This window comes from Phoenix dactylifera, chromosome 9 (assembly GCF_051530095.1).
Source record: "Phoenix dactylifera cultivar Ajwa chromosome 9, Ajwa_hap1_PhDact_Kaust_v1.1, whole genome shotgun sequence".
In the NCBI taxonomy this organism is placed as follows: Eukaryota; Viridiplantae; Streptophyta; class Magnoliopsida; order Arecales; family Arecaceae; genus Phoenix; species Phoenix dactylifera.
The window spans coordinates 9,603,750-9,627,500 of record NC_143198.1 but is presented as its reverse complement, the minus strand read 5'-3'; the positions used below and the strand labels follow the sequence as shown (position 1 = coordinate 9,627,500).

The window sequence follows — 23,751 nt, the reverse complement described above, 5'->3', positions numbered from 1 at the left end:
TATCTATCAAAACTCAAAACATAAAAGTTGTAGAGCATTTTCTTGGCATTCCACAGCATCTTGAATCATCTCAATCAGAGCTTGGATGAGAAAGTTATGCTTAGATTACGAAGCAATATTGAAACTATCCAAAATCATCCAATTAGCTTCGTTTTGTACTTAACGCTTCCATTTGCATCCTAAATCAAAATATAAGAATAATGAGTACATTTAGGCATAAAATAAGTATACAAGACTAAACATTAAGAAAGAAAAATATGACATTTTGTATTCTCATCAATTGTATTAATAACTATATATTATTTTCTATATTTCTTACTTATTAGATTAGTTTTATTATACTTTAATCATTTGTGATCAAAAGAACTTGTTGGCCTTGTCTATTTTCACAAACAAAAACTAGAGTGTTTCAACCCTAACCCACATATTATATATTATCTAATCTAAAGTAACCTTAAATTGTACCTTGATAGAATTATATTATAAAAAGGCTAATATAAATAAGAGTAAATTACAAAAGCCCCCTTTGAAGTTTATGTTTGTTACATCTATACTCACTAGTTTGTAAAATCTATACTTACACTCAGTTAAATTAACGACGTTATCAAATCCATTTATCTCATATAAAAAGTCAAAATTATCTACGAGTGATGAATTACGAAATGCACCCTAAAATTAGGAGTAAATTATACTTACATTTAATAGTTTGAAAAATCTGCGCTTACCCTCCTGAGATTTATTTTCATTCAACACTTTAACCTATAACTTAATAGAATGTTAGCCAAACTATTAACTTTAATGGGACCTAAATGCCACATAAGAAAAAATTCAAAAAATGACCAAACTAGCCTTAAGTGATGTAACATCCACCCAATGAAGAGAATCGCTGTGCGGTTTAATGGGTCTGAGTTTGATCTTAATGAATTATCAAAAAATAACAATGTGCAAAGAAAAAAGCAATCTAGATCTCTGAATCAAGTGGATGTCTCTAAAATTTTCTGTTGTAGGAAACGAGCATCAAGAGTATTATCACTTGAACTAGCCTGTGTATGATCCAATCTAGGCTATGGAACCACAACTGATGCACCCTCCAAAAATAAGAGTTCTTATGCATTTACTAATTTGGATCTTTTAGATGATTGGCTGCGAGACCTATTATAGCTCCATATATAGATATAGAAATCCTCATTTATAGCGACAATATCAGCAAATAATATACCGGCATCACCGATTTCTATGATGTGGTGGGCAAAAAAGTGAGAACAAAACATCATCAGAAATGACAGATGCTGGTCAGGAAGGATGTTCATTGTCGGATATCGGTTGAAAATAAAACTAGTTATTGATCGCTCGTCGAGAAGGAATGCTTGTGGTGGGGTGGCGAAGGGGAAACATGCTCTTGGCTGCTTAATCTCGAAGAAAAGAAGACTCTTGAAGACATAATACTTCGAAGAGTGCCAAGAGCCAGAAAAGTGAAAGAAGAGCCTTATTTTCTTATAAAGTTAATTTTGACTTAAATAGATAAATGGTTTCACTAACGCTATTAATTTAAATGGGTGTAAGTATAAGAATTTACAAAATATTGGGTGTAAGTATTATAAACATAAATCCCAACAAAATTTTTGTAAGGTTGTTTTGGTCATTTTAAAAAAATTTCTAATATGACATTTGGGTTTGATTAAAAGTTAACGGTTTGACTAATATTTTGTTAAGTTATGGGTTGAAGTATTGAATAAAAATAAATCTCAAATGGGTAAATGTAGGTTTTTCATACTATTGAGTGTAATTGAATTTACTCCTAATTTTAGAAAGATTTTGTAATATACTCTATAAGTAAAGATATCAAAAACAGTTCTTCTATAAAAAAATAAAATTTCTTTAGGTTGGAAAAAAATTACTATTAATATAAGAAATTTTGCATTTTCCTAATCCTCCCTAAGATGTTAAATCCTTGCTCCATCCCCAACTCATGACCTACCTTACTAGCATTAGAACTTATTTGGCCCATTCTCTCAAATCATTTTATAGATCACTTATCATGGTGGTCTTATGCATCCAATTGCATTGGCCATCCGCAAGTGTGTAATACCTGTAAAAAGTCGAATATCTCTTTAGTTGGTGGAAATAAACAAATATTGGCAAAGCCTCCTGCATACCAACTCAAGAGGAAAGTACGTTCTTCCACGAATTGTATCTTACAGATTTTTGGTTCAATCTAAGAATATATATGCTATCTACAAGTTGATCCCATGGTTATTAATTATGAAAATAATGATACTAGAAAATTAGATGCTTGTTTATTGAATTAATAACTATATATTATTTCCCATATTTCTTAAATATTAGATTAGCTTTCTTATACTTTAATCATTTGTGATCAAAAGAACTTGTTGGCCTTGTCTAAATATAGCAAACAAAAACTAGAGTGTTTCAACCCTAACCCACATATTATATATTATCTAATCTAAAGTAACCTTAAATTGTAACTTGATAGAATTATATTATAAAAAGGTTAATATAAATAAGAATAAAATGCAAACCGCCCCCCCCCCCCCCCCTAAATGAAGTTTACGTTTATTACATCTATGCATACTAGTTTATAAAACCTAAACTTACACCCAATTAAATTAACGGCATTACTAAAACCATTTATCTCAAAATTGCCCCTAAGTAAATTAAAAAAAATTGCTAAGGTTAGGAGTAAGTTATACTTAAATTTAATTGTTTGAAAAATCTACACTTATCTCCTTAACATTTATTTTAATCCAACACTTTGATCTATAACTGGACAAAATGTTTGACAAATCATTAATTTTAATAGAACCTAAATGTCACATCAGAAAAAAATTTAAAAAATAATCAAACTAGGCTTAGCTGATATAACATCAACCCAAGAAAGAAAATAACTGTGAGATGCTACGGGTCTGAGCTTAATCTTAGATAAATTATGAGAAAACAACAATGTACCAAAAAAAACAATATACCAAAAAAAAAATTCTACAACTCTCTAAGAAAGTGGAGGTCTCTAAAATTTTTTTTTACAAAGAACTAGCATCAAGAGTTTATCGGCTTGAGCCAAACTGTCTATGGTCCAAGTCAGGCTATAAAACCGTAACAGATGCACCCTCCAAAAAAAAGAGTTCTTATACACGTACTGATTTGGACCCCTTAGATAATAAACTATGTAATCTATTATAGCTTAATATATAAATATAGAAATTCTCATTTGCAACGCTAATTTAAAAAATTATATTAATAAAGTTGGACAAGTAGAATTCAAAGCCAGTAAATAATACACTGATATCTTCGATCTCTATAATGCAGTGGGCTAAAAAACGAGAACTAAAACTGATGAAGAAGAACATATGCTGGTCGGAAACGGATGTTGGTTGGAAAGAAAGCTTGTTGTTGGTCCCTCGTAGTAGGTTGGCATGGCAGAAAAGTAAAAATGGAGCCTTATTTTCTTATAAAATTAATTTTGAGCAGAGAGATGGCTAGTGAGGCCCAAAGAGCTTATATAGTTAGGTAGGGGCCCACTTAATTGACTTCGGTATCCTATAGTGAGGCCCACTTACTCAATTGACTTCGGTATCTAGTAAGTTTTACCTACTATTGGATTTAAACCAATGACTCCCGCCGTATGAAAACAATACTCTAACCACTGAGTTAAGTAGGTTATTTATCACCAAAAAAAGAACCCATCACTTAGAGGATTATAAGTGGAATATTATTTCTAAGCAATACCAATCTGTTAACAGTAGATCAATCAGAGAGTTATCATGTGGGATTATTATGGAATATTCATAATATCCCACATGATAAGAAATTATCATGTGTTAATATATCTATGACAAGGGCTATAGCTCAGTTAGATAGAGCACCTCATTTACACGTGTTCCAATGCTTTTCAAAGGAGCCCATTATGCAATGCAATAAACATAATTAATCTTATTGACAAATCGATGTCTTACTCCATAGATTCGAGGGAAAAAGAAAACAATAGCCTGACAAATATTGAGTGCGGTCCGATTCATGTGCGAATTCAGGTGCCAAATCAAATAGAACCCGCCATTGATCTGATAGTTGATAAGGTAAATACCCAGTTTTTGAGGATGAGATTGGACCAAAATAAAGGTTGGATAAACAACCATTCCATTCGTATTTGAATATTCAATTCCATTTGTAACTTTATTTAAATTTATATAACATTTATAAATTTGGGCCCAATCTCGTCCTCAACCCTAATATCCGGATAGATTCGAACACATTTTTTTTTTGGCGATTTCAAAAAATTGTTATGTCATTTTTGCAAGGGATTGCAAAAATAAAGCTATCAAGAGTTTTTTTGGGGTTATATTTCACCATGACCAACAAAGACTAGTGTAGTGTTGGTTGATACAGCAGATATTATTCCCTAAATTGCATGACGTGCCACCACTCACCCAGCTGCATTACTATTGGTTACATCCATTATGTGCTCATCTCAAAACTGACTGCCTGTGGATAGCGAGACAAATGGGACAGATTCCAATGGATTTATATCGTTGGGTCCAAACAAAGGGTTAGGAAAAAGCACGTTTAAATCAGCCATCGGGATCATCAAGTTGGACAGGCATCATAGGTATAAATTGGCTAAAGGACTGTCATCGCAATTTCTCATGTAAAACTCTGTAGATTATGTTTCACGACATTATGCTAAACTACAAACCATTCATATAAAAGATTATTGAACCATTTAGGTGGTGATCACAAGCAAAAACTAGTGGGTTACTCCAATCTGACAAGATAAGATGGATGGGTGATGGATCGAAAGAGTTTGATCAAGTTTCAAACAATTGTATGATTTGCTCATTTTGGAAAAGAGTTGCCAAAAACTGAAGGTTTAACCCAAAGAAACGCCAATATTATATGCTCTGCATCTTAAAATATGACTTTATACAGTAAAATCAGTAAGATCGAACAAAATATGACTATGCTCTGCACCATCAATCTATGCAAAACTTAAAAATTATCTACCTAATCATTAAAATCAATTCAAATTCGATTAATCAATTTTTATCTTTCAAACCTTGATCAAATTATGGTTGTGAAATTATAAACATAAAATTTTTAAAAGACATGTATGAAGATATGCTAAACGGATCCAGAAGTCAAACGATAGCTAACTATTTAACTAAATATAAAATTTTTGAAAGTCGTGTCTAAAGATACGAACCGGACCCATACAGTGAGTCATATAAAATACACATGATTATGTATGGTTGTTTCTTTCACAAAAGGCGGTTGAGCAAGGAACCATGGACTACGAATACCATGGATATGACTGTATCCTAAAATAATTATCACTATTATGTATTGCTTATAAAATTGATCAAACAAGTGTCATATGCAAATAGAGTCCAAATAAAGAAGAGTCATATGCAATAGAAGTTAACTTGTTGGCATTCTCCCTAAATAAAAGAGTAGTCGACCTATCCAAATATTAATATCGTCACGCCCCCGACGCGAAATCGCAAGCCGAGGGAACGCGCCAACCGCTGTACACCCATAGAAAACTTTTCCCACGAGCATGCAAGGCATCTTAACCAACATCTCAATTATATAAATCCAAAATAATTCAGCTAAATAAATGCAATCTTATTCCATTGACTAACTCAAGTCATAAAGTCTCACAGTTCTAAATACGCAGCGGAACAATAATTTACCAACATTCAAAACTTAGTTCTTAAAATAACAAAACCTTGCAATGTCCAACAATCTTAATGAATGTCTAAGATAACAGTTCAACTTAAATAACCCTAATCTAAGATAGCTTGGGCCACAATCCTTCTAGTCGCTCTCCCATTTTGAAACCTCAGTAGAATAGTTCTCCAAATCTGTAAAATAACAAGAAATTGTATAATGAGTAAAACAGCCCAGTAAGTAATGAACACTCTAGCTAGATAAATCAGGCAATAATATGTAGAAAATAAATATATATGTAGTTCCAAGGTACAAGTCAAATATTTCTTAAATTTTTAAGATTCTTTTCACGGATTCGAGATTATTTCGTATATTCGATTCAAGTTGTCGATCCTAGACTATGACCATATATTTCCAGTGGCAGGGTCATCAAAACCGACTAATCTTCTTGCGGCGAGTCCTTCAGGACAGTCAATTGTCAACGTATCTATCCCCATTGGCAGGGTCCTCAACATAGCCAGGTCGAAGTTTAATTAGTTCTCTATTTCATATTTCAGTTATGAAAACATGCAGTGTCAAACCAAATATCATTCATATCTTAATTTCTTTCAATTTATCATATTCAACTTAACAGCCAGAAACTAAGACCACATGTTTTCTGTGGCAGGGTCATATCACCGACTAATCTTGCAATACCAATGTATTAGCCCCCATTGGCAGGGTCCTCAGCATAGCCCGACTGCGAGTCCGAATCTATTACGAGTTATTATTATCTTTTCTTGCATTATGTTCAAGGTTCTAAACCGAAAATATGATATCGAATCAATCAAACATAATCCAAAACGAAAGCAAATACGTTCAATCAAAATTATACAATATTCTAAAAATAGACATATAACACCATGCATCGAATTTGTAAATCAAGAATAACTCGACTCAAGAAAATATTATAACTTGCCAATAAATCTTGAAAAAGATTACATTACTTACTTTGAAAACGCGATCCACAACAAATCCAATTAATTCCGCAAATCCCTCGCAAAACTTAATATCCAAAAATCACCTTCTTCTCTTAAAATTCATCACAATATATGTATACAAAAACTTAAATTTTAATATTCTCCCATGATTGATCTTGCAGAAGTGCCTAGCACCCCGAGTTCGGGTTCATAACCGTAAACCATCCCCTCTCTTTATTTATTTATTATTCTTTTCTTTTTCCTTCTTTTTTTTTCTTTTTTTCTTTCTTTTTCTTTTCCCTTCCTCTTCCGACTCCTCTCTTCTCCTTTGGTGAAACAGGGGGCCCATGACTCCCCCTTCTTCTTCTTCACCCCTCTCGGTCGGACTCAAGGGCGACCGTGGGGGCCGGCCCCGACGGCGGCAGGAGATAGCGGAGCAAGCCCGACCACCCCCGGCGGCTGGCGGCGGCAAACACGCCGGCAGCTAGAGCACACAGGCCGAAGCAAAGCACCCCGTTTTGGACCCAAATCCGGCACTTGGCCGACTCCAAACCACAACACCTCATGGCCAAGCAGTGAGAGGAGGAAAGGAAGGCTAGGGACTCTTACCTCCGCTCCAACAAAGATCCGACGCCTCTCTTCCTCTCCGACGGCAAAGGAAGAAGAAGGCTACCCGTACCAAAGAAGACCGACCCAACGGCCCTCTCTCTCTCTCTCTCTCTCTTGGGCGGCAACATGAAGAAGAACCCCCCTTCCCTCTTCTTGGTTGTGGCGGCTCTCCCTGATACCACAAAGGAGAAGGAGAAGAAGCCCTAAAACAGGGGCTCCTTCTTCGAGATGGATCATTCCATCTCGTTGCACGTGGGGCTGAAACTTGGGACTAGGCCGGTCAAGTGGACCGGGCCCAGGTCCAAAGTCTCACATTCCCCCCTCCTAAAAAAAATTTCGTCCCCGAAATTAACTCACATAAGGCTTCAAATTTTGAAAGTTTGGAAACATCATATCATTCCCGAGCTTCTAAACAATCTCCATCTCGAAATGCAACCTCACAAGATTTTGGCAAAATCATGGCATCTCAAAACTTAATCCTTTCCATCTATGATTCATAGCAAGTTTTTTTGATCTCTTTCAAAATAAGACTAACCTTCCAGCCTTGGATTAAAATGCCATAATTCTTTTCTCCAAGAAATTAATTTCTCTTGATTAATTCCACATAGAAATTTAATCGGTTAAATATAAGTAGGAGAAAGCTTTAGTATCAAATGCTCCTCGTTTTTTTTCCATAATATAATGATTAATCTTTGTCTTAGGAAAGCCTCAAGCCCCTTTCAAATAGCCAGATTAACAATGTCAGAATTAGGAATAGGAGATCCATGTTAAAACATTTCAGGTCTAAGTCCAACCAAGTAACCATCAATCCGTTAACACTAAATTTAAGATGCCCAAGATTCTCCCAAAAATTGTCAATAATAGAAAAACCTACTGATGAAACTTACATAGCTACCTCCAGATTATTCATAGAACCAACAACATTCTTTTCTACTAGAAGACTAACTCAAGTCTTCCAATAATTCTACTTATCAATACAACTTCATCTTATCATAAGAATAAGGTCCAATACCTCCAAATTTAGTTCTTTTAGTAGATGATGTAAGTCAAACTTCTCTCTCTCATAAATAAAATCAACGTCTTAAGTTTGAATAAGAACATCAATTTTTTTTTTTTGGTCAAAATATCAACTGCTTTTGATTAATCGATCTATCACAAGATTAGATCATAAACAATTCTAATCCACTCCTTATAAAATATTCATCAAAATCAATGGATAACCTTGATTTCTTTCAATCAGATAGAGGGTTGATATTAATTGAAGAAGTTCAACCTTTAAATTCAAAAGAAAAGAGGTCTACACCAAAATATTCTAGACCGAAGGTCAAAATTTATAGCCCATTAATTCTATTCTCAAGATGCTAAGAATTTCTTTAGCATGATATAAAATTGGAGAACCTAAAATAGTGCAGCGATATCCAAGAATCAAAACATTTGCTTTTCGTTTATCAAAAAAATCTTACTACACAAGAAAATAGATCAATTCTTTTGTTTTTAAAACTTGCCGAATCAAAAAGATGAAAAGAGATCTTTTAAAAAGAAAATAATTCCACCGAGATGAATACTTTCTAATCTCCAATAAAATTATTTCTTCAAAACTGATAATTATTCCTTAATTCTTTCAAAAGCATAAGCTACAAATTTAAGAGAAAAGAGATTTATGCTAAAACATTCTAAATCCAAGATCAGCTAATGCAGAAACTATTAATCCTAGACTTGGGATGCCAAATTTCTCTCTCTCTTTTTTTCATAGCAAATAGAAGAACCTACTAATAATACGATAATATCCGTATCAGTCAAAATCAAAAACACTATCCTTTTCATTGACAACGAAATTCTCCTCAACAAGAAAACCCATCAGCAAATATTTCTCAATCACAGAGTTAATATCGTTGACCATCTTAAAATAATTTAAACAACCAATATTTTCATAATTTACTAAATCACTTCCTATCAAAATCCCAATTTGCATTGTAATTTGAAAAGATCTAAAATTTCAAATTCGAGGTAAAGCCAAAGAATAATTCTAGAATTTCATCCCAAATATATTTTCCATCTACATACATGATCCACGTATAGTTTTCAATCCTCGAAGAATATTTCAATGAATATCATCAAATATATATATATATAGCCCAATATATATAGCCCAAGCCTTAAACAACATTTCATATGTGAACCTTAACTTGTCACTGAATTAATTAACTTCAAGCTAAAAGTAACATCATAGTACCCGATATCAATCTGAACTTCCAAAATACCCACATTGCACGATAATATTCCATAACTAATACTCTTTCACTTAACTTAGTCAAAATCCAATTAATTATATTTTGGAATACAAATTACTCCACTAAGAAAACTCTCAAAATAGCCTATTCATACTTTGGCTATAAACACAGCTAGCATTCTGATTTCAGCATCACAAAATTCAGATAAGATAACACAAATTTACCACTAACAAAAGTAAACAAAAATATTTGTCTTCTTGCCCCATCTCTCAAACTTTTCGACGAATCCTAAGAATACTAAAAGCTAAGCTCTGATATAACTAATCATTATTCCCTAATAATCTTAAACCCAAGCTCTGATACCACTAAGTTGTTACGCCTCCGGCCCAAAATCGCAAGGCGAGGGAACGTGCCAACCGCCGCACGCCCGTAGGAAACTCTCCCCACGAGCATGCAAGGCATCTTAACCAACATCTCAATTATATAAATCCAAAATAATTCAACTAAATAAATGCAATCTTATTCCATTGACTAACTCAAGTTATAAAGTCTCACAGTTCTAAAAACATAGCGGAATAATAATTTACCAACATGCAAAACTTAGTTCTTAAAATAACAAAACCTTGCAATGTCCAACAATCTTAATGAATGTCCAAGATAACAGTTCAACTTAAATAACCCTAATCTAAGATAGCTTGCGCCACAATCCTTCTAGTCGCTCTTTCAATTTGGAACCCCAATAGACTAGTTCTCGAAATCTGTAAAACAACAAAAAATTGTATAATGAGCTAAACAGCCCGGTAAATAATGAACACTCTAGCGAGATAAATCGGCAATAATATGTAGAAAATAAATATATATGCCGTTCCAAGGTAGAAGTCAAATATTTCTTAAATTTTTAAGAATCTTTTCACGATTTCGAGATTCTTTCGCATATTTAATTTATGTTGTTGATTCTAGACTATGACCACATGTTCCCTGTGGCAGAGTCATCAACACCGACTAATCTTCTTGCGGTGAATCCTTCAGGACAGTCAATTGTCAATGTATCTGCTCCCATTGGCGAGGTCCTCAACATAGCCAGGTCGAAGTTCAATTAGCTCTCTATTTCATATTTCAGTTATGAAAACATGCAATGTCAAACCAAATATTATTCATATCTTATTTTCTTTCAATTTATCATATTCAACTCAATAGCCGGAAACTATGACCACATGTTTCCGGTGCCAAGGTCATATCACCGACTAATGTTCTTGCAGTACTAATGTATTAGCCTCCATTGGCAAGGTCCTCAACATAGCCCAACTATGAGTCCGAATCTATTATGAGTTATTATTATCTTTTCTTGCATTATGTTCAAGGCTCTAAACCGAAAATATGATATCGAATCAATCAAACATAATCCAAAATGAAAGCAAATACGTTCAATCGAAATTATTCAATATTCTAAAAACAGACATATAACACCATGCATCGAATTTGTATATCAAGAATAACTCGACTCGAGAAAATATTTATAACTTGCCGATAAATCTAAAAAAAAGTTATATTACTTACTTTGTGAACGCAATCCACAACAAATCCAATTAATTTCACAAATCCCTCGCAGAACCTAATACCCAAAAATCACATTCTTCTTTTAAAATTCATCACAATATATGAATACAAAAGCTTAAATTTTAATATCCTCCTATGGCTGATCCTGCAGAAGTGCCTAGCACCTCGAGTTCGGGTTCATACCCATAAACCATCCCCTCCCTTTATTTATTTATTTAATTTTTCTTTTTCCTTTTTTTCTTTTTCTTTTCTTCTTTTCTTTTTCTTTTCCCTTCTTCTCCTGACTCCTCTCTTCTCGTTTGGTGAAATAGGGGGCCTGTGACCCCCCCTTCTTCTTCCCTCTCGGTCGGATTCAGGGGCGACCGTGGTGGCCGGCCTCGATGGCAACAGGAGGCGGCAGAGCAAGCCTGACCACCCCCGACGGCTGGTGGCGGCGAACACGCCGGTGGCTAGAGCACACGGGCCAAAGCAGAGCACCCCGTTTTGGACCCAAATCTGGCGCTTGGCCGACTCCAAACCACAACACCTCATGGCCAAGCACTGAGAGAAGAGGAAAAGAAGGCTAGGGACTCTTACATCCGCTCTGACGAAGATCCGGCGCCTCTCTTCCTCTCCGGCGGCAAAGGAAGAAGAAGGCTACCCGTACCGAAGAAGACTGACCCAACGGCCCTCTCTCTCTCTCTCTTGGGCGGCAACACGAAGAAGAACCCCCCCTTCCCTCTTCTTGGGTGTGGCAGCTCTCCTTGATACTACAAAGGAGAAGGAGAAGAATCTCTAAAACAGGGGCTCCTTCTTCTTCGGGATGGATCCTTCCATCCCGCTGCCTCACGTGCGTTTTTGGGTGTGGCGGCTCTCCCTAATACCACAAAGGAGAAGGAGAAGAAGCCCTAAAATAGGGGCTCCTTCTTCTTCGGGATGGATCCTTCCATCCCGCTGCCTCACATGCACGTGAGGCCGAAACTTGGGACTGGGCCGGTCAAGTGGACCGAGCCCAGTTCCAGGGTCTCACAAATATAGTGCTCATACATATTGTCCAACTTTCTTAGGTCACTCATTGCCAACCATGCAACATACAATAATTAATATGCAGGTAAAGAAAAAGAACACATTACTGGCAAAGATTTGTTACGTAAAGTGGTCTGACATAATTTTCCATACAAATATCATGATAGGATCATGAGCCTCATATGCAAGCATAATTATAGAAATACACACCTACACACACAACTTACTCAAATGAATATTACAAAAAAATAAAAATAGTGGCAACGCACACAAAAACACATGCATATTATGTGCACAAGGTAAGCTGTATGAACACTCTAGGATTAATAAGTAAATCATCATATACAGTTAATAAATTTCGGTTTCTTATCTGCTATCTCATTGTCCTCAATATCATAAATTGTTGTACATAAAACATATAGACTAGGAATCTAATTTTAATGCTTAGGGCATATTTTCTAAGTGCCATCAACTGTTCTTGTGAAACCCAAAGCATCATGCATGTGGCTAAAAGAATACTATGCTGGACAGGTGTCAAGCACTGGAAGAAGGCCTACTATGCTCTTGGTAGCGTGAGCAGATAAATAGAGGGGCAGCAAGAAATATAATCCCACCATTTCATCATCAACATGCCGAAGAATACCAGTTTGGCTAACAGTAGGATTTAACTTCATTAACTTTGTTTTGTCCAATTAATCAAAAAATTAAAAAAAAAAAAAGGAGGAAAGAAAGAAAGAAAATTTGCCTAAAGACCATCGTCACGGCCATTAACTACAAAAAAACTGGGCATACCTATTAAAGGCTTTTATTTTCCATATAGGAGCCATAAATGGTAAGAGCCAGGACTATAATAACTGGACTAAGGCATTACTGAGACTTGAAGATGCTACTAGAATTTGTCATTCTCTTGCTGAAGTGCACTACAAAGTGTGCAGGCAGGAAAAAGTGACAAACTTTTTGAAGCAATAGGACAAATAAAAAGAAAAAAATAATTTGATCATTGTTCTAGACCAAGAAGTGAGTTTGTCTCAAACCAACTCATTTAGTAACTTCTTGTGCACGATCCAGAAAAAGCAAGTTACTGGCCTTAGCTGATGTCTCGCTCTGAGTTACAGAAGATCTATTTGTGATCACCTATTCTCTTACCATTTGAATGTCTAAAATAATCTTCATAAGCAACTATTGCGAGACTTGACAAGCACAGGGTTTGAAGTGATTGATGCTCTTCATGGTTATGAATACACACTTGACACCAATTCCTAAAGTATTGCCTGTGCTAATAGCGTAATACACAGTATCAGTGGATTAATGGCACGAGTTAAACATGTCTTGACTCATCCTCATTAAAATTAAGTATTAGTTACGTATTTAGTTATGAGATTACAATCTGCTCTGACACATTCTACGACATTCATACATAATAATATCGTATTTAAGAAAGAATGATCTAGAGAATCTTATATAATATTGTTGAATCTCAAATCATAAAACAAATTAAGTTTCAGATTGCAGTTCTCAAGATTTAAAATAACCACCTGATAGAGTTGAAGTTAATTATACAAGTAAACATCTCAACCATACTGGGACTCTGTATGATTTAAATCATGATTAACACAATAGATGACTGGATCAAAATAAAGATATCGGAGAATTATAATCGTTATTCACATATAGTATATAGTAAAATTGAGAACATAAGTATGTTTTATATTGAAGTACGCCGCAAAGGCCATTCAAGACAAAGATAACATTTTTCAAAATGGAAGGTCGTGAATGGAATCCAAATCAAAAGGAGAATTAACCCGTCGTTGAGGGCTACAACATCTTCTCATTGCCTGAGCATTTTACCATATAGGACAGAAGATCAAAATCAAAAAAAAGGGGGAACAAATTTCTCATTAATCAACATTCGATACAATTGTGACAGTTGTGTTATTAATTTCAGCAATTAGGTAAAACCTAATCAATCAAGATGTGTTAAAAATCATATGATTGCAACATATTTAAATCCATTAATGAATCTAGTATCCTCTATAAAATTATGATGAGGAATTGACGATAATGATCAAGTTTTTCTAGGCAAACAAAAGAAAGCTAGAGTCTTTGACAGATCCTTTATTTACATAAGTATACCATGAACAATATCATTTGTGAAAGGCAAATAAAAGTCAACTTCTCAGTTACTTCTTCCAGTTAGAACCATTGCTATAGTCAAAAGCAAAGGAAAAAGTACCTGCACAAGCCCTTGCATTCAAGCAAAATATAAGAAATGTTATTTGTAGTGTTGGTTACTGTACCACATGCAACATCAACTTCCATGGTTTTTCCATTGCGACACACCTAGAAAAAAAGAAAAATCCAAATAAACTTTCAATAAGCATCACCAGTAGCACAAGTGACAATGTAAGAGGTAAAATATGTCTAAAGCACTACCATATGGACATTTGTAGATTCATAATGTCCTTATATATGGGTATGACGAGGCATCTCTTGCCCAGGAGCCTAGTCAATAATTTAGTTCTTATTCAAAAAACTGATTTCCTAGGATGCACTGGCCTTAACAACAAAGCTATTTCAATGACAAGAAAGCTCGTAATCAGACAACCATCAACACCAAGTGCAAAAGAAAGTAGTTCCAGGTCCTCCAGGAAAAGAATCACTTCCATAAATGCCACAATAACCAAAAAGCCAACCACCAATGTTATAATTATTTTAAGATGTCTTGACGGCATCCAACTATTATGCCTTTAGAAGATTCTAAAAGTCTATCACAGAGCCGACATACAAAACATTTCTCACGTAAAATCATATAACACAGAGTGGGTACAGCTTTTTCAAGAAAACATTAAATTCGAACAGCAGAAATATAAGGTCAATGACTCCAACAAAGACATTGATAATACCAAATACACAAGCCTTAATTTCAACTACACAAACAAAGTAGAGTTAGGGAAGAAAAAGCAGCTCCAAACTCCAAAGTATGAACAAACAGTAGTCCATGAGGAAAAAAACGACAATAAGTTTTTAGCAGGCCATTGTTTTCCATTTTAACAAAGAGCACAAATGGGCCAAATAAACAAACCTTAACTTTAACTCCACACTAGCATGCATAAACAGAATTGCAAATATAAAACATGAGGTAGCATCTACAATGGGAAAAGGCATTGAAGACATCTTGCAACTTAAAAACGCTATGGCCACTTAAGAGGAGCTCGTGCACTTTCTATTGCCCTTGACATCTGGATCCCAAATTAGGAAGCCCCAAGTCAAAATACTTATATCAAACTCCAAGAATGGGTAAATGAGAAGCAACAAGCAATTTCAAAAAGCAACAACCAATTAAATTGGCTGTACAGTGATTTTTATAACAAAAAAAAAAAATTGCATGGCATTCCAGCGGAAATTGATAGAAAAATAGTACAGCACACAAAATTGAAATAAAAAGGCTAAAAGCTCATCACTTGCTTTTTTTAATTGATTTCCAAAAGATATGGGTCATTTCATCCCCTGCACCCCAAAGCTAGCAACAAAGAATGATTTTAGGCTAAAATATTTTTACAAGAGTCTGTAAACAAGTTAAAACACCATCATGGATACAACACTGACATTTTTGTGCAATTTGTCCATAAAGATAAGCTGTGAATGAACGACAACTTCCTATCACAATGAAACAATAATTTTAAGTAAATAACACAGCATCTTAAATCATGAATATGTACTACCTGGAACCTCCCATCCAATGCAACATTTCAAAGCAATTTGCCAATGAAGATGAACTATGAATGAACAGCAATGTCTTATCATGATGTTATAATGAACTGAAGTAAATAGCACTGCATGTGAAATAATTTGGCAATGAATGTTTCAGAAACAAAGCATATGAATCTGAAACAAAAACTAGTGGTGTATGAGAGCCCAGTCATATACAAACATGAGTAAATTAAGACTGTAAAAGAAATAAAATAACAATAAAATAGAACAGTCTTGCTAGTATAAAATGTTCGGGCACCAAAGAAAGGGAATTGCAATATTTTCCAATACCTAGATCAAGTTGTTGAAACTTTATACAGATAACTGGCTCTCTAACTTCTGTACATGTAGAAAAACATGTGTTAAGAAAAACAGGAAGAAAAGTAATTACTCAAAAAATTTGGTTATCCAGGCACCCATACACTTAAAATGCAGTCAAGGCGGAGATCCATCTTTACATAGATCAAATAAGGCATAAGTCAAGGATGCTGCAGAAACAAGACTTTAGCTGGAACCAACATTTTGCATTTGATTTCTATTTCATATTTGTAATGGAAAAACAAATACTGTGTTTAATATGATGATAATAAAACTATGAGACCATAGGGAACAGTTAAGAGAATATAGGTCAACAATCAGCAACACTATTCTAGAGAACACAAAGTGAGGATGTGAATGCAATAGTCCAACCTATTCTACTAATCCCCCCTAGAATTACCGAAGAACCTAACAAGATCAATATATAACTAACCATCCTTCCAAGATGATACAGCTGGTATCCAACAATGGCTACTCATCAATACTTAACCAAGAACCTAACAAGAATGATATTTATGCAGCATCCTACTAAGATCGGTTAATAGGTATCCATCAATTCAAAAGGAAGAGAAGAGTAATTAACTGGTGTAACTTGTCCACAAAGATAAACTGTGAATGAATGACAACTTCCTATCACCATGATTCGATGATTTGCAGCGAATAACACTACATCTTGAAATCAGTTGACAAAATAAATGTTTCCAAGACAAAATAGGTGAATCTGAAAAGATCTCCTGTGGAATAAGAGAGCCAAGTCATATCCGAAAGTGAGTAAACTAAGAAGTTTGAAAGAAAAAAAAAGAAAACTGTAATTAAATAGCTCAGTCCGGTAAGTGATAAAATATTGCAGAACCAAGACTTCAGCTGGAACCAACGTTTGCATTTGATTTCTATTTCATATGTGTAATGGAAAAACAAATATTGTGTTTAATATGATGATAATAGAACTATGAGACCATAGGGAACAGTCAAGAGAATATAGGTCAACAATCAGCAACACTAAGCTAGAGAAAATAAAGTGAAGATAGGAATGCAATAGCACACATACAGCAGACAAGCCAGGTTTATTCCTCTAAACCTAGTCCCTGGAGGAAATTAATTGAAAATCTCCAGTAACAGATACCATAAAGAAGTTGATTTTAGTAAAAGTGTTTACAAAAAAATGAAATTGCAAAAGGATCAGACGATTTAAGACTACTAATACCATAAACGAACTGATACAAAGCAAAATCTTTAGTAAAAGATACTAACATCAGCAATAAAAACAGGTCAACTATCAAATCAATACAGCAGAAGTTCAAACCAGAATACACCTCAAGAGAGTGCTGGTATTCCATTTCTCCAGTGTTATCAGCCAACAGAGCTTTGTATTCCTCTTCCAAGGCATCCTCATCCATTTCCATCAAAGGAAACTGCATGAACCAGCACGTCATATGATAACATTCATGAAGCAGAACAGACTTCTGTGGACCGACCTTGGAAGAAATGATAGCCAATCATCTATTAATTTGGTTTGATGGACTCCCTGGAACACTCTTAATTTGGTGCTTTACTTGCTCAACAAGCTGCTTTGACTATTAAGAAAGAAAATCATTTGCATTTTCTTATTGTAGCATGCTCGACTTATAGAACATTAGACCCCATCCATAATTGTAAATTGATTCCACCAATTGTAATCAAAGAATGCCTTGCTGCTTGATATATTAATTTCAGATTTTTTTTGCTTCTACTTCTTCAAACTTATTTTTTGCAGACTGCAACTGAGTCATCAGGTCCTTGGATCTCCCACTCATCTCATGTCCCTGCTGTTAAAGAAATTAATAACACATGGTAATTTAGAAACATAATACCAGCATCTCATGCCATATTCTCCAAACTTGCTTTTTTGCAAAGCATAATGCTTCTGTTTCCTGCATATAAACAGTTAAAAACAGAAATAGCAACAGATTGCCCAACCAAATCAAGAGAGGACTTTCCGAAGAATATTACAAACATTTTCATAAGCAGCTGTTTCTTCGGTATTAACTATCAAGCATATAAACTCTGCTAGAATAATACGTAGTTTTATTCTTCCTCAAAGGAGAAATAAGAATATCCAGCTACACTATTCCACCACATTCTGCTAACGACAAATTACATGTAAACCAACAAGAAAATAATATGCATCAGAAGAATCATACCATCAATATAGCTACCCATTGGCTTAGAGGAACATTCCTCGATCTACATTAGCAACATCATCAAATTAGTGGATAGAACCTGTAATATTCTTATCTAATTAATAGAATAATGATTGTACTGTGAAAGAAGAAATTAAACTTTATTGTACAATCAATGCTTTTCACTGGAGAAAAATGAACTCATAGAAAAGAATAGCTGAGCTTAGTCCAACTTGGTGCAACAAGAACCGCAACTGAGGACTCCAACTATCATGATCTTCCTGAAAGTAGACCTTAACAAAGAAAGCAATTTGGTACTGCTCCTATTTTCATGTTAAGCCTGCACAGCTTAACTGGTCATTATACATGGAGAGCTCATAATTCATTATTGCATAGTAGTGTATAGAAGGTCATGGTGAATGTTAGTGAAAGCATACTGGCCAAGCATCTTGTATCATTTTCTGCTTATGTGAGTCAAACCAATCCTACACACAAAAGACAAAGGAGGAAAAAACATGGAAAATCTTTGTTGTACATACTTGCAAGTTAGAAGCACAAGGCATGCCAAGGGATGATATGATAGTTCAAAAGAATTTTGGAATATTTCATTCGAGCCTAGCTGCTGTTCCTTTAGTTTAACATTCAACTCCTCGGTGATCTTTGAGTAGTAAGATCTATTGAAGACAAAGTACACAAAATTCAATGATCTATATGACGAAAATGTGATTGAACTCTCACTCTGATGCATACCACTTTCTTTTATTTTTATTGAAAGGATGACCATTTCTTGTTGAAGAAGCTCCGGTGTCTGCAATCAAGCAAGAATGCAACTACAAAAATATCAGAATGATTACCGATTGCACACAGAACATGATATTTCACAACATTAGCACACATACAGAAGGTAAGCCAGGTTTATTCCTCTAAACCTAGTCCCCGGAGGAAATTAATTGAAAACCTCCAATAACAGATACGATAAAGAAGTTGATTGTTCACAAAACAATGAAATTGCAAAAATATCAGGCGATTTAAGACTACTAATACCATAGACGAACTGATACAAAGCAAAATCTTTAGTAAAAGATACTAGCATCAGCAATAAAAACAGGTAAACTATCAAATCAATACAGCAGAAGTTCAAACCAGAATACACCTCTAGAGAGTTCCGGTATTCCATTTCTCCAGTGTTATCAGCCAACAGAGCTTTGTATTCCTCTTGCAGGGCATCCTCATCCATTTCCATCAAAGGAGACTGGATGAACCAGCACATCATATGATAACATACATGAAGCAGAACAGATTTCTGTGGACTGACTTGGAAGGAATGATAGCCAATCATCTATTAATTTGGTTTGATGGACCCCCTGGAACACTCTCAATTTGGTGCTTTACTTGCTCAACAAGCTGCTTTGACTGTTAAGAAAGAAAATCATTTCCATTTTCTTATTGTAGGATGCTCGACTTACAGAACATTAGTCCCCATCCATAATTGTAAATTGATTCCATCAATTGTAATCAAAGAAATGCCTTGCTGATTGATATATTAATTTCAGATTTTTTTCGCTTCTACTTCTTCAAACTTATTTTTTGCAGACTGCAACTGAGTCATCAGGTCCTTGGATCTCCCACTCATCTCATGTCCCTGCGCATTAAACAAATTAATAGCCACATGGTAATTTAGAAACATAATACCAGCATCTCATGCCATATTCTCCAAACTTACTTTTTTGGAAAGCATAATGCTTCTGTTTCCTGCATATAAACACTTAAAAACATAAATAGCAGCAGATTGCCCAACCAAATCAAGAGAAGACTTTCTGAAGAATGTTACAAACATTTTCATATGCAGCTGTTTCTTCGATATTAACTATCAAGCATATAAATTCTTATAGAAGATTACATAGTTTTATTCTTCCTCAAAGGAGAAATAAGAATATCCAGCTACACTATTCCACCATATTCTGCTAACAACAAATTACATGTACACCAACAAGAAAATAATAAGCATCAGAAGAATCATACCATCAATATAGCTACCCACTGGCTTAGAGGAACATTCCTCGATCTACATTAGTAACATCATCAAATTAGTGGGTAGAACCTGTAATATTCTTATCTAATGAGTAGAATAATGATTGTACTGTGAAAGAAGAGATTAAACTTTATTGTACAATCAATGCTTTTCACTGGAGAAAAATGAACTCATAGAAAAGAATAGCTGAGCTTAGTCCAACTTGGTGCAACAAGAACAGCAACTGAGGACCCCAACTATCATGATCTTCCTGAAAGTAGACCTTAACAAAGAAAGCAATTTGGTACTGCTCCTATTTTCATGTTAAGCCGGTACAGCTTAAGCGGTCATTATAAATAGAGGACTTATAATTCATTATTGCATAGTAGTGTATAGAAGGTCATGTGACGGGTTCGAATGCGACAACCTTTGCCATGGAAGCTTGTGAACTATAGGCACATCGAGAAGCTGTATAGGGTCATCCACTAAAGATCCCATACCCTCTTGTTAGACTTCAAGGATATGATCCTTGAGAATCTACCAGATAGACTCACTCCCATGCAAACATGCAGCACGCTATTGATCTTGTATTGGGAGCTTCATCATCCATGCTATATTAATTGTAGAATGCTAATTAAATTATTATATGATAATTAAATTTTATGCTATATTAATTTGTATTCTTGAACCTATTTCAGTATATTTTATGCTAATTAAATTATTATATGATTACAATTTCAAATGCAAGGAACCTTTCAAATGCTAAACTCAATATACAGGCTTTACATTTAATCATAGGTATGGTAAATTAAGATCGTGATATGAACCTTCTCACACTCAGATGAGGCACTTTGCCATCCCTCAATAACTCATGTCATTTACAAGCATCCAGTATGGATCAGGCACAAATAAAATCTCTTTGGGAAAAGCTCATATTAGAAAGGAATGGTATTTAGCACTTAATAAGCAAAACATGAATGGTTACAAGGCATTTCATTGACACTACTAATTACAATAAAAAAATAAGAAAAGGACTTCACTTCTAGTGCTTTGCTGGAAAGAACATTGACTAGGGGATCAACAGAAAACTAACACCAAACTTATGCCTCAGAAACTAGGAGTGACCTCTGTTCGATCCTAATAATTTCAATTTCAGACATCAACTTAAATTTTCCGAATCTTTTCTGCCTTCACGACAGGATTTTCTTTGGCTATATACTGTCGACCAGCACTCTTGTAGTCAAACGAACATTCATGGGTCTCAGAGTACCGGTGAGCTGAGCAAAATGTGCCTCCACACCGGCATTTAAACCCAGTCAACCCAATCTTTTTCCGGCATAGCAAGCAGCGATTTGCTGGTTGCTTGTTGCAAGCATCCTCTGATTGGTCTTTGCAAACATTCATGAGATTGCCTCCATCCAACTTATCAGACTTTTCAATACTAGGTTCCAATTGCACAGAAGAAGATGCAGTAGGAGCTGCCTTCTCAACTCCTATAACAGGCATAGCAGCAACAGACTGTTGCATCATGATGAAGTCTCTGTAGCACTTGGAGCACAAATTATTGGTCATTGCACTCCCAAAAAAGCCACAGTTATTGGCACACAGAATCGGACCTTCAGGTGCGCAGCATTCAGTCTCCTCGGTCTCTTTGTTCCAGCTATCTTGTGCCATGCTTCACAGTTTATAACAACCTAACAGTCCAAGAATGTATCTCAATTTAGATATGAATCAACCTTGAAGGAAAAAAAAAAAAGAAAGAAGAGGTAGTCCTTGAAGTAATTTTCTCTTTGCTTCAATGAATTCTCAAAAACTATAACCAAAATTCAAATATATCCAGCATTGAGAATTATAAGTGCAATATCAACTGTCTGTCTCTTTCGATATTTTAAATACTTATATCACCATGTAAAAATTTACAATGTAATGAAAGACTGATAACTTAGGAGCAACTTGACACCAATTAGGGAACAGAAAAGAATTAAGACAACAAATCGACATCCCTAAACCCTTTACTGATACCAAAGTTTCAGAAACTGGGCATCGATCCCATACATAGCAAGAAAGACTTAATTACTTGATCACGGAACCGGAAATACTACCTGGTTTTTCTAATAAATAGGATCAATCAGATGGAAAGGAAAAAAAAAAAGAAAACAAGAAAAAACCAATCTTTAGGATAAAAAAAAAAAAAAAAAAAACTTCTTCATCTAGAATCAAAAGAACCCCTTATCTAACTCATGACAGCATCGACGGGTGCAGAAGAAAGACAAAAGAAATCACAGAGTCCCAAACCAAAGAGAGACTGGATTTTGTCGAATTAGAAGCCAAAATCCATGGATTTCTGATCATCAAATGATACCAACACAGTATTTACAAATTAACTATTTAAAAAGAATCAATCTATTAAAGCAGAATTCAAAAAGAATCAAGAGAAACGCAGAGATAGAAAAACGCCAACCTCGTTTTTTATCTAATCCGGAATAAAAGCATCGGAAGCAAAACGATTGATCGAACGGGAGAGAGATAGGACTGACCTTGCTCGGAATCGAATCTATTATTCGGGGCGACGGCGGAGGAGAGACGAGACGAAAGAATTCTTGTTTCAAGTCTGGGTTTTGAGGTTGGGAGGTTGTTGTTAGGGTTTTGAATAAATAGATAGAAACTTACCAAAAATAAGTACGTAGATGCGAAGTAGGATTGAAACGACAACTCATCGCTCGCGTCTGCCCGACCTGCCCGGAACCTCCCGATCAGCCGTCCGGGGTCTAGCCGCTTTTTTTTTCGTTGCCGAGAAGGAATTTTTTTTATTTTTTTTAATAATTTTTGTAGGAGGAAGGGAATTTCTATATTGGGCTTGGATTTGAGATTCTGACAACAACTTTAGTCAATAGAATTAAGTAGGGGTGACGAGGAAATAAGGTCAATTTGAGATAAAGTTCACCTTAGGTTCAAACATCACATGTCATGCCAATGTTGTTATTCGATTTTTCTAAGTACTAATGATCTAAGTTTGATATCAATGTAAGATAGTAAATTCATAATAAAACAGTAACATAAAAATAATAATAATAAAATAATAGAAAGGATAATTATAGCTTAATTTATTTTAAAACTGTTTTTACATTAGCTATGTACCCTATTTATAGTTATGGAATCCCATAAACATTACCATGATTTTTTCCATGCTAAAAAAGGTAGAAGTCAAACTTCTTTTCTTACTGAAAAATAATCATAGAAAAAAGTTTATTTTGTTAAAGATGGCAACAGGTCGGTATAGATTGTGTAAGCCATTACTCATTCCTATCCCGCAATTGGAAACTATATACTCGTATCTACCGGGCATAGTAGGAATGGTTAGATAGGATGAGTTGGACGGATCGAAGAGGTAAAGTTATAAAACTCCTTTTTTTTTTTTTTTTTTTTTTTTTTTTGCTCACAAATCAAACACCAATCATTTTTTCAACTAT

The 23,751-nt window shown here is 34.9% G+C and overlaps 2 protein-coding genes across 3 annotated transcripts; both read right to left on the bottom strand.

The window, feature by feature from the left end:
- Positions 1-5,616: 5,616 nt before the first annotated feature.
- On the bottom strand, positions 5,617-21,422 carry LOC149752825 (uncharacterized). Its single transcript, XM_089925312.1, has 7 exons — positions 21,375-21,422; positions 20,293-20,335; positions 19,994-20,022; positions 19,424-19,912; positions 18,810-19,078; positions 14,277-18,021; positions 5,617-5,876 (listed from the first exon to the last, which is right to left on the bottom strand). The coding sequence occupies exons 4-6, from the start codon at positions 19,607-19,609 to the stop codon at positions 17,901-17,903; spliced, it is 576 nt and encodes a 191-aa protein (XP_089781438.1). The 5' UTR covers positions 19,610-19,912; positions 19,994-20,022; positions 20,293-20,335; positions 21,375-21,422; the 3' UTR covers positions 5,617-5,876; positions 14,277-17,900.
- Positions 21,217-23,077, bottom strand: LOC149752824 (zinc finger A20 and AN1 domain-containing stress-associated protein 9-like). 2 transcript variants are annotated; one of them, XM_089925314.1, is made up of 2 exons: positions 22,952-23,077; positions 21,217-21,975 (listed from the first exon to the last, which is right to left on the bottom strand). In XM_089925314.1, exon 2 carries the CDS (start codon positions 21,953-21,955, stop codon positions 21,446-21,448), a length of 510 nt encoding a protein of 169 aa, XP_089781440.1. In that variant the 5' UTR covers positions 21,956-21,975; positions 22,952-23,077; the 3' UTR covers positions 21,217-21,445. The 2 variants fall into 2 exon arrangements, with proteins under 2 accessions (XP_089781440.1, XP_089781439.1); XM_089925313.1 differs by lacking the exon at positions 22,952-23,077 and adding an exon at positions 22,819-22,949.
- Between the last annotated feature and the right edge of the window lie 674 nt (positions 23,078-23,751).

Coding starts and splice junctions, on each gene's coding strand:
- LOC149752825 (XM_089925312.1), bottom strand. CDS start 19,609: ATGATTGGCTATCATTCCTTCCAAGTCAGTCCACAGAAATCTGTTCTG. Junction 19,079..19,423: donor AATACCGGAACTCTCTAGAG/GTGTATTCTGGT, acceptor GCTTGATTGCAG/ACACCGGAGCTTCTTCAACA. Junction 18,022..18,809: donor CTTGTGCTTCTAACTTGCAA/GTATGTACAACA, acceptor GTTTATATGCAG/GAAACAGAAGCATTATGCTT.
- LOC149752824 (XM_089925314.1), bottom strand. CDS start 21,955: ATGGCACAAGATAGCTGGAACAAAGAGACCGAGGAGACTGAATGCTGC.